This window comes from Ptychodera flava, chromosome 1 (genome assembly GCF_041260155.1).
Source record: "Ptychodera flava strain L36383 chromosome 1, AS_Pfla_20210202, whole genome shotgun sequence".
Lineage (NCBI taxonomy): Eukaryota > Metazoa > Hemichordata > Enteropneusta > Ptychoderidae > Ptychodera > Ptychodera flava.
The window spans coordinates 11901898-11914111 of record NC_091928.1 but is presented as its reverse complement, the minus strand read 5'-3'; the positions used below and the strand labels follow the sequence as shown (position 1 = coordinate 11914111).

At 38.7% G+C, this 12214-nt stretch overlaps 1 protein-coding gene across 1 annotated transcript in view; it reads right to left on the bottom strand.

Moving 5' to 3' along the window:
* LOC139130184 (uncharacterized) overlaps positions 1 to 11584 on the bottom strand; it is a 30363-nt gene extending 18779 nt beyond the window's left edge. Inside the window, exons 1-5 of the mRNA XM_070695927.1 lie at positions 11385 to 11584; positions 4933 to 5063; positions 4041 to 4170; positions 3398 to 3466; positions 725 to 834 (exon numbers count right to left, since the gene is read on the bottom strand). Coding sequence (XP_070552028.1) covers positions 725 to 834; positions 3398 to 3466; positions 4041 to 4170; positions 4933 to 5063; positions 11385 to 11555 — 611 coding nt within the window. The 5' untranslated portion in view covers positions 11556 to 11584. The remainder of the gene's footprint in view (positions 1 to 724; positions 835 to 3397; positions 3467 to 4040; positions 4171 to 4932; positions 5064 to 11384) is intronic.
* Between the last annotated feature and the right edge of the window lie 630 nt (positions 11585 to 12214).

Here is a 12214-nt window from a genome sequence, read left to right as displayed (position 1 = left end):
ATCTCATTGATCAAGTAGAGATGAAATGCATTCAGCAGGGTGTAACTTTGCAATTTGCACGTGAGAATGTTCACCCCTTATTCCCTGCAAGTACCCCGGTAGGTCCACAATCATCATTGGTAATAACAGGTTTGGACCAAACCGTAGCAGTGAAAGTGTTGAACCATGGGAAACATGCCTCATTGAATGATTGCTCTTAAAGAACTGTGTTCATAAATTCTGACATCAGAAAATGTTGATCATATGCCTATGTGTGAGTGGGTGGGTGGGTGACTAGATAGGCAGGTAGGAATGAATGGTTGTCATGTTTGTATGAATACTGCATGAGTGTATGTATGTATGTATGTATGAATGTACAGTTGTGTTGTATGTATGTACAATATACTGTAGGTATGTATGTATGTATGTATTCCGTCCGCCTATCTGCCTTTCTGGTTGTCATGTATATATCGGTATGTATGAATGTATGTATGTCTGTCTGTCTGTCAGTCAGTCACTTCGTATGTACCGGTACATGTACGTATGTGTCCACATAAAAAACTTGAAGACTGCTGCAAGACGTGTCTTCACGTATTTAGTTATGTGTGGCTGACAAAAGTTGTGTGTGGTTAATGAAATGAAGACCAAATCAGCCACACTGAGAAAGTGTGGCTACTGATTTGAAATTCTACAGCTGACCCTTACTACAGTTACTAGAACACAAAGACAGAAACTGCGTACATACCTATCTTCAGATACACTGCGTAGGTCCTTTAGTCTCAGGAATGGCTTGTAGAAAGAAGTGGACTCCACACTTTTCTGTACAAACTCGCCAACACGTCTTGCACAAGGTTCCTTTAAATATTGATGATAATATCAATAATTCCATTGAATGACTTTTTTCTGAATTAATTTCCAAATGCAAACATGAAGAAAGAAATTTATTTGATATAGTTTTTGCCTTTTGTGCCCCTTTTCTGCTGAGCACACAAATAAAGATGTGCAATTTCTAGAAATTGAGACGCATGGAAGCTTTGAGGTTTTCCATTTATTGTCAGGTTTGACTCTGGCGACAACTCCATTGAGACCTACATGTACATACCGTATTCCTCCGATTCTAAGACCCCCTTTTCAGAACCAAAGATGACGAAAAACATATGGGGGGTCTATTAAACGGATGTCACCGCGAAATCGAACGTCGAAGTTAATTTATGCTAATTTATGCAATGTTATGCAAATTTTTATGCCAATGATTTTTTGATTCACGCTACAGACAACTCATACTTTGTGATATCGACTCATGGCCATGCTGCCTAGATACTGGCAGTCGAATCTGTACAAGTACAAATTAATGGAGATCCACAAGTCTTGAAATATAACGTATTTGCCATACCTTCTTTTACTAAACAATTCGATAGCAATAAATCTTTGTATTTCGTGAACAGATAATCACCACAAAACTTTGTACGACAAGTACGTTCCTCAGCAGCAGCTAGCTCCCCATAGCATGGCCACAAAGGTCAGACAATGAGTGAAGGGAAAGTCCCTGAAGTTCCGCTGGCTGTGATTGGTCAATTTACGCAATAGGTCAAAGGTGTCAGTGCATGAGGTCAAGGTAAAATTCTGTTCAGTGGGATGGTGTCTGTCCGATGTTTTCTATGTACGATTTTCATTTACTGTACTCCTTCAAATAAACAATCAATTACACGTCGTGAGTTTTATTATTTTGCTCCTAGTTTCAAAAAGTCTAACCGTATCTCGAAACGAAATGTGATCTTACGAACAGGCAGGCTCGAACAGGTAAAGTGTTGAGGCATCAGCTGGCCGAGACGAAAGATTGCTGCGCCAATCTGCTTTATATTTGATGTGTTGATTTTTTGGCAATACACCCTGAAGTTTTTTTATTACTTGTATCGATGACCGAAATGTCTCCTGATGTGGAATTCAGTCATCTATGATCAACTGTTCGGAATATGGTACGATCATGCACGTTTTTGTTCTAACTGTAAGTGTATAGGGCCGTTTAAGCTTATGAAGTTGGTTATTTTTCCCTCGCAAGACTTCGAAAGCGTGCATAATCTTGAAAATCTGTTACACTATCGTTCTACTCATTGCTGGGACTAGTTCAGGAAAGGACACAAACAAATGCCGTCCAAACAATAAATACCTTCATTATATGAGAAAAACTACAAAATTGATGAAACATAAACGGAATTCAAAGAATTCAAATTCAAAGAATTTTCAGTTCATGCGCGGAAGAAACTTTGGATATCGCGTTTCGTTTGTCAACACAATAATTGCCCTCTTCATCTAAGTCAAACCAGTCGAAGTCGATATCGTCGTCATTAAGTCTTTTTGAAAGATTTTACGATGCCAATGATATTTCTATTTTCACTGGTTGCTTATACGGTAAAGTTGAACGTAAGAGAAAACTTGCAGCGCTTCACAATGATCACAAAGGAAAACTTACGTGATAGAAATCTGTTGAATTTTTTTTTACTTTAATGGTAAATTTGAACGTAAGAGAAAACGTGCAGCTATTCACAATGATCACAAAAGATACCTTACCTGATAGAAAACTGTTGAAAAATCTTTATAAGCACACCATTTAAAGAGCAACTTTTTCATGTGCCGTAGTCTTTTGCCTCAGTAGTATGAAAACAAAAGTGTAAAAGTTGAGCGAAGCAAGTTCAAAGCTCGTGTCATTCACACGTCCCAAATTTTCTATTGATAACGGCAACATAAGGATTTCCCGACATCGTTACAAGATCCTATAAAAATGCGTCGATTTATCGTAGACTTTATTTTCTGAAAAGTCAAAAGACAGTGCACGGTCGTCATGGGCAAGAAAAAAAGTAATTATTAAAAACATTCTCGCTGTCGGCATGCCTAACTACCGTCGCAATCAGCTAGAACTTGGTTTGCCGTATGAACTTCGCCGAGATGCAGACAACATACACGATCGAAATGCTGTAGCCGTTGTTCAAGATGGTTGCAAAGTTGAAAGTTTGAAGCGAGATGCAGCACCCATACCGGGCACGGTTACTTTCGAATATCATCGATCGTGACGTGTCAGTCAACAAAAATACTACTTGAAGGCAAAGAAGAAAGCATTCATCCATTCTCCAAGAGTTGGCATGGCAGAGAAATGTCACGTCAGTGTTTTGGCAAATAATGCGGCTGTACCTCTGCTAAAGCAATCAGTCCGAGGTACTGTTTTCACCGTACATATTCAGTAAAATAAACCTGGGGGGTCTTATAAATGGGCGGGGTCTTAGAATCGGAGGAATACGGTATATATATGACAGTCTTGTACTCATTGGTGTGTATGCGTGTGTCTATCTTCATACAAGTGTTAAAACTCATACAGATTAGAGTGGGCTCAAAATGATGGTAATTGAGATGACATTTTACTCACAATGACCAGTGGATGGGCAGTTATTCCTTCTCGTATCCCATGTTGCATCAGGATTATGAAATCATCTATCTGATGACAGAAAACCAAAGGGAAATAACCGATAATCACTCTACATAGCTATCCAATATCTGAACACATAACTAAAAACTTATATCAAAAACTTCACATCAAAAGTCTGTACTTCGTAATGAGTGTGAGTCCTGACTTTTATGTGTTGGATGATTTGTATCGTACTTGTTCGTAAGCTGATGCAAGACATTAAAGTCATAGTTCAGTTCCTACTAATTTCTGAGATTAAATGACTTCAAAAGCTGCTGCTACATAACTTTGAAGCCATGTTTTCTGTGATTTAGTCTCAAAACCTAATAATCCTCTTTCTACCAGGCTCCATAGACAAACCATAGAAAAAAACACAACCCGGGAAAAAGAGGAATAATTACATGTACATGGTTGATCAATTGCTCCCATAATGCATCACCCAATGTCTGGAGGTATTCGAATGGGATTTAGACTTTGTTGAGAGGGGGAAGGGGGGGGGGGGGGGGCTGGATGAAAGTCCTGAAGTGCAGTCTGGGTACCTGAGACTAAACCCCTTCAGAAAATGGCAAATAATCACTTCGGCACTTTACAAATCATTACTAACCTGTTCTGGTAATTTCCTTAATCTTGAGAAGAGTTTTTCATAGTCATCTTCACAGCAGTAGTTCATGCTATTAACAAGTCTTTCAACATAGATGAGTAGGTTTTCCATTCCACCTATAGGTATGTAATAGCTGTGAAAAATTCAAGTGCAACTAGTTTTTAGAAATATTTAACCCCATATTTCACAGATGCATTGTTTCATAGCTATTAGTAACGGGACATTTCAGTTATAGTTGAAAGATTTTTGAGGTTTTTTGTTGCAAAATGTTAACTATGTTTGTTGTTCTACTCCCCAAGGCATGTGGAGATACACAATAAACTGTGTTGCTGTTGTTGAAAAATCAAAACTGGTCCCGACTGGAATTCAATTGTAAATAACAACAGTGCATTTCATATTAATCTAAGATGATGTTTTAACCCTTTGAGTGCTGTAATTTTTCGCACCAAAATTTTAGTGCAACATTTTAACAATTTTTAAGATTATTTCTGTAATTTGTTTGATAATTTTGGACCAAACGGACATCACATTACATTGGCTACAGGTTTTCATCAAAATTTTGGCAAAAATCTGAAAAATTTTGACTGGGGTACATTTTTTAAAGGCGGCAAAAGTTGACTTTGGCGCTCAAAGGGTTAATGATAAGCTACATACAGTATGTGTTGGGAAATAGAGTAAGAATTTGCAATGGAAATACATGTACAATACAAAAATAGTGTAATTTAGTCAAAATGATAGGTACACAAATCTCAGAAATGACAGTGTAACAATCACAGTGTTTGTAATGTGTGCTACACTGATTATCTTGACACTCTTTAGATTTCAATGCTGATCTTGAATGACTTGATCTGAAAAGTATTACTCGATACATAGAAAGCTGTGATACTATACCTACCCTTTCAAGTCAAAGCCCTTTAAGTACACTTCAAGTTCGTTTTTCAGAAGTGCAAGGTTGATGACGTCATCTTCATTCTGCTCATTGCCCTCCAAGTCACTCACCTGTTGCAGAAATCTTTGACAAACTTGCTGGTGATAAATATTACAAACAGCCCATTAATTTATTGGCAGGAGTTATGAAGATTAAAGCAGAACTGTAGGCCCTTTATCTTTCAGGAGACCAGTATCTGCTGCTTTTGATGACTTTTTCATAATTTTCATTTTTTATTTAAACCATACTTCCTTGTTCTACTCCCCAAAGCATGTTGAGACACTCAGCACTCAGCTTGTTAACTCAACCTGTACATTATATGTATAGACTGCATTATTATATAATTGACAAACATGGTCTAGTCCAGACTAAAATACAAATGTCAACAATGACAGTGCACTTTACACATACCAGTAGGTATAAATTGAGCAGTCAGTGTATCAACATAAAATGGAGTGGAACAAAAACTTTAAGTTGAGATACAAACAAAAATGGTGAAAAAAACATCAAAAGTTAAAGCTACTTGCCTTTTAATACTAAAACTTATTGCTGTAATTATTATCAATAATGATGACAAAAACAATCACACTCAGAAAGGTATGAACAGATAATGCTGGGACATGCTACTGTCAACTGCGAGGGCGGTGTGTGGGTGAATTACAATTGGTTTCAGTGTGATTTGTGCTCAACACTCTGCCATTAATAGGATGAGCTTTGCTATCACATTGACAATGTTCCAAGAAAAAATTCAATTTAGATACTCTGAAATATCTCCATGAAACTGGTGGGCTAGTGGCTTTGCTGTAATAGACATGTTGGAAGTCATTAGAGGCAGGGTTACAGCATAGGGTGTACGTGTATGGGCCGATGGTTGGGTTACACTGTTGCTGCAGGGTTTTGGGATGGAACCTTCCATTTCAAACCATATAGCTGCATAGCTTTAACACCACTTTGTATCTACAAAATGTTTGGGAAAATTAAAGTCCCAGTAAGGCTGCATTCACTGACACCTGTGGAAGGGTGGGGATGGTGGGAGAATTTCAAGGGGGAGAGACTCGAAAAAATTTACAACATGTAAGGGGGGATCTGAAAAAAATTGACATTGCAAAGGGGAGGGGACTTGAAAATTTATTGACTATCAAATTCCTCTTCAAATACCATACCTTCTGGCACTTTCATTTCCTGCCATTTCCATTTTTGGCATATTAAACAATCTATTGATGATCTACGAGCAGCCACCTTGAGGCAAAAGAATTACATGTAGGTTGTCCCCATTTCTACTCACCCAACCCCTCTATTGTGCAAAACTGTCTCTATAATGACTAAATGTTTCAACCATAGCCTTTCAATAACAATTTGGGATATTTGATAACATTCTCCCGTTGACAATATATTGGGTCTAGGTCAGAATCAAACATTCATGTCATGTACCGTATGTACATTTTTTTCAGGATTTTGACAGAATACAAACTATTTAGAATAGTGCATAGTGTCATCAATAACAACTGGAAGCTTCAGGTCAAACAACCTTTGAATAACAATTCGGGAGATGATAACCTATGTGTTATTTGTAGTTTCCTCATAGACTAGAATGTATAGTGAATCAACATTTTCGGTAAAATTCCAAAATCAAATATCTTACACACATGTGCACTTGTAACCACCTTTAAGTTAGTCTAATCAAGAACATAAATATTAATCATCAAATATCTATAAATACACAGATTTAGCTCGTTTTTTATTGTGAGAAAATCATTCATAGTTTCCTCATAGACTACATAGTACATTGACAATGTTTAGTGGATCAATATTTTTGGTGAAATTCCAAAATCAAATTTCTTGTACACATGTGCACTTGTAAACACGCCATGCTAATCAAGCACATTTATATCAGTTTTAAAACATCTATAAATCAACAGATATTGCTAGTTTTATATTGGAAAATACACGATCATAGTTTTCTCATAGACTACCATGTACCGGTATAGTGAATCAACATTATTGATGAAATCCAAAAGACAAATTTTTGTACACACACTCACTTTTTACCTGCCACTTCAAGCAAAGTATATTTACATGAATTATCACACACATAGAAATGTAGAGATACAGCTTGTTTTTATGGGAAAAATGTTATTAGTTTGCCCTATAGAATCCCTTGATATTTTTGGATGAAGCACTATATTGGCTACATTTTTCCTTCCTTTTGAGGCGGGACGTCAAAATTTTAGCAAATTAGAAGGGGGACTTGAACACACTGCGAATTTGTTAGGGGGTATTTGAAAAAATCTGAGAACTCTTTTTGAATCTCTCTATCCCCCCCTACTCTAGAGATGCTTGTGAATGCAATCTAATCAGTGCTAACTTTTAACCTTTTCATCTTTGAAATTACATGTTCTTAATATCACACACATTCGTTGTGAAATGTTGTCAGGGTTCATACACTTCAAGTAAATCAAAATTCCAGGACTTTCCAGGAGTTTTTTTGCTATTTTCCAGGAGTATTTGTGGTTGAAAAATGCCATTTTCCAGGAGTGTTTGCATGATAAAGCATGCAATTTTAATAAACATGATAATGTTTTCTAAAGTTTTCATTGTCCACAAAACTTCAGCCTATAGTATAAGACATCATTTTGCTGACAAATACAGTCAATGACGAGTTGACAGGTTTTGATGGTGACGACATCCTGAATAACATTGCTGATGACTGAGACAGTTGTGAGTTGCGAGTGTGGTGTCGGGAAAGATAAACTCTGGGAAGGCTTAGAATTAGTCGATGACTTTACATTTGATGAAGATCGGGCAAAGAAATCATTAATATTTTATTTACTTGCTCCTGTTTTTTTTCCTACCAGAGCTCGATGTTTTGCTCCTTTAGCATGGCTTTTCATAACCCAGAGTACGATGCTGTGTGTTCCCGGTGTTATAAAGCCTCTCAGTCCAACTACAGTCCTGCTAAGGTCCATAGACATGCGGTCCCAATTTGGACCGCACACGAAAAACCACTTTTCTAACTACTTTCGGCCGAAATCAACTCGATTCCAATCTATGCCTACCCGAATCACTCAACCGCTCACAGACTGCGACATAGAATTGTTTGCATGACGTCCAAAACCATTAGTTTGCTGGCGATGCATGGTCAAGGGCCCAAAGGACGGCGACATCTCGCATGAATTTACCAATTGGCGAGCCACGGGAACACGGAGCATCATACGCAGGGCTAGGCTTTTCGATACATCGAAAGTCTTTTCACAAAGTTTGCATCAGCTTGCATCTTGCCGCGAATTTATCTTGTGCCTGCTCCATCCTATGTATTGGGGCTGTTTCAACCAATGATCGCTGAATAAACACTTTCCAGGAGGCATTGCTGAGACTGATGACCCGAACAAGCTTTAAATTTCAACACGGTCCCTCCACAAGTAAAGCTACTCATGCATACTTCAATGTCACTGTACATGCGTGCAAAACCGTGGATCATGGAATACACAACATGGTCTCGCCCAGGCTAGTACAAGGGTACCCCTTTACGACATTATAAGAAACACTACTACGCTTTCCAAATTTTGTCTCAGGAGGGCTCCCCATCTGTCGCAAAACATCTTTTCACATTTTACGATTTTGACGTTCGACAATTCTACTGTTTGACTCTCGCCTTTACGATCTGGCCGTTCTCGACCATGTGCGATTGTAACTAGCAATTTTCCAGGAGTTTCCAGGAGTAAATTTTGATTTTCCAGGAGTTTCCAGGACTTTCCAGGAGTGGTTTTAAATTCCAGGACTTTCCAGGACTTTCCAGGAGCGTGCGAACCCTGAACATCAGTGATCCAAGAAATGCCTTGAAATAGCGAAATACAAACGCCAAGAACTGTCAACTTTGTGCGGGTTGTTGGAACCTGAACGGATATTATGGAGCGTTCATTTATTATGGCCGGGGGTGGGCCAGCAAAATCCAGGGGGGGTGTCACCTCAAATTTGCACCAAATTAGTATCTGATAGGAATTCCCTCACCTGTACAAGCAGTAGCAACTTGCCATAGCACTGTTTTGGCAAGCTAGATGGTTCTTTTTAAGATCAGCTTCAATCAAGCTAGGGGGTCTTGACTATATACAGAGGTCAGCATGTGTAGACATTCTAAAGCAGGGTCAAGCTGGCTACAAACGATCGGAGGTGTTGTTTGGGAATGCCCCTGAAGAAATCTTGAGAAAAATCTTCTTTGAAAGGCAAGGATACAGTGTTTGAATGAAATTGTCGGGTTGCTCTTTAAGGCGAAGTGATGAGCTTCAAGCAAACCAAAATACACGACGTGCAGACAATTCCGTTTGATGCTCAGCGTTGAGCCACGTTTCCCGGGGCCATGTTACTGGCATGTACAGTACAATTTGATTCTCCGTAGCAGGTAAACTGTTTCATTTTAAGTTGGTGATCAATAAAGTTTGCTTCACTGTCCAATTTGTTTGGGTAAAAGTTAGTTTATTTTTGAAATGATCGAGGCTTGTTCATTCTTATCGAATGAGTGGCCCGGCGTCCCATTAGTTTTGTAGCGATAAACTTTCCTAGACAACTATGGAAAAATTGCACTAGTCTGCAGGACTACCTCAAGAGACATTTTTACAAGTCCTCTTGAAAATTTACTAGCCTCAGGCTAGTGGGCTAGCGCTTATGTCGAGCCCTGCCCTAATCTAATCAAGAAAATTGATATCAATAATCGAGAGTACATATTTATAAATACATTGGTTTACCTATTTTTGTATTGGAAAAAAAATTATTCATACTTTCCTCATAGACTCCCATGTATAGTGGATGAACATTTTCAGTGAAATTCCATAATCAGATTTCTTGTGCACATAATATGCACCTTTAACCATCATATTCTTATCAAGTACAATTCTGTTAATTATTGAACGTCTGTATATGCACAAGTATACCAGTTTTTTCATTGGAAAAAAAAATTATTCACAATTTTATCATTGACTCCCATGTATAGTGGATGAACATTTTTGGTGAAATTTTAAGGTCAAACTTTTTGTCCACATGCCAGTTGTAACAACCCTATTTCATTCAAGTACATTTATGTAAATTATCAAATATCTATAAATGCATAGATATAGTTTTGCATTGAGAAAGATTTACATAGATTCCTCATACGTGTATGAGAATATATATGTATACCATGTATAGTGAATCAACATTATCAACAGCTGATTTTTAATTAAATCCAAATACAAAAATATGTACACACACGCTTGCGCAAAAATATTGCGATCCACTATTTCTGTCCAACCCCTTTGAGGGGTAATTTCAAAATTATAGCAAGTCAGAATGGGAAATCTGAGCATTAACACCTTTTGAGTTTGTAAGGAAGGTCATTTGAAAAAATCTAAGCTCTTTTTTGGGGGGATTCTATCGCTCTATACCCCTGAGGTGTTTGTGTGTGCAGCTAATTTACTCAAGCAATGGGGGGGGGGGGTGGTCATAAGATTTTTGTCATCTTGAAAGGGGGTCCATCAATTTTTTGGTACAATGGGTAGGGGGTTCACTTATTTTGACTGATGCGCAGGAAGAATTTGCCGGCCCACCCCCGGCCATAATAACTGAACGCCCCCTTACGAATGTATGCACACAGCGAGTCACCTTATATTACATCACGCGTGGTGACTTTTACCATGGACAGGGCAGGGTACGTGGGCAGCAAACAGTGAAACACTATGTAATGAAGGGCAAAGGGCACTCGATAGTCCAACTTTTCCAGCAGATTTTCCTCTTAATAGTAATACCAATGATTCAGTGTAAAGTAGGACACCTTTATTCAGAATACGAAAAACCATAAATATACTACCGGTACCGGATAACAGTGTCAGTGACCATGGAGGTACATGTACCAGACTGGTACCTCCATGCAGCGACATAGCTTCTACCACAGGCTCTTGACTCAATGCAGGCGAACCGCTAGCCGTCACTGATTCACTGATACAATAAAAATCAGTGACGGCTAGCGGTTCGCCTGCATTGAGTCAAGAGCCTGTGGCTTCTACCTCATTGGCATAGACAATATAAACTCAAGCGCAAAGGCCATAGGTGCCTGGTATTGCAGTGTGACACGGTTCCTCCACAAAGGAGGGACCGTGCAGTGCAGTGTGTGTGGTATACATAAACATGATAAACGCTGCTGTGTCCGGCTCCATGATGTACAATACACTGGCAATTCGAGGCACAGGCACTTGACCCGTATCTTCCCGATCGGTACTGATTCACAGTATCCAGAAAGAGTCTCTTTAATTAATCTGAATCAGTAACGATCGCAGAGCGACGGGTCAAGTGCCTGTGATTCCAGGCACCTGTGGCAAAGGCCGGCGATAGTACACACCTGTATTCACACAGACACCCTCCCTCAACCTCAACCTGTCTACAGCATGACTCACCTTCCTCTCTTGGTAAGCCTCAAGACTGTGACAGTCGAGTTGGTCGTCATAATCGTGACATCCAATTAGCGTTGCAAATTCTGGATAGTCCCGAAGCCTCCACTGCCAGTAGTTATCAGCAAGTTGTCGTACGGGAGTGACTCCTCGACCGGAGTTCGAAGCGCCGGTCATGACCGATGTGACCGGGCTACTCAGATTTGTAAATCCTCTCCCATTTCTACCGCTGGCTGCGCTATGCTAACGAAAAGGGTCGACAAAGAAGAAACACTTGGAAACTCTGTGATAAAATCCTCATTTTGTTCATCATCTTATAAGTGAAATATAATGTATTCATCCATGAGGAGGGATAAAATTTTAATTGCATGACAAAGGATTGAAGGGAAACTTTAATTCCATCGAGAGTAACCGAATTTCGAATATTCCAAACTTTATATTATATTTTCAAGCCTTGTAAGACTTGAAGGAGAAAAATGCATCCTGAATGCATTCATATGACGATCTTTGTAATTAAACAGCTAATTATTTGGTTTTTTTTTTCAGACAAGAAACATTGTAATTTTAATGCATTCACAGTAATGTATATTTGTTTTATTTGTGACTATGTTGAAATAAATTTATCTTTTTCAAAAAAAAGAGCATATGAAATTCTGGTCAACTGCGCATAACCTGCTTGCAGCGAGACAAGTTAAACATTAGGCCGAACAAAAAAATTGTGCTGTTCCGATAACCCGACCTAACCTATTTTTACCTGCCGATCCTGAGCTTTTTAGAGCTACGTAAACACGGAAGTAAAAAAAAAGAAAGAAAAAACCGTAAAATCACGCGTTCGT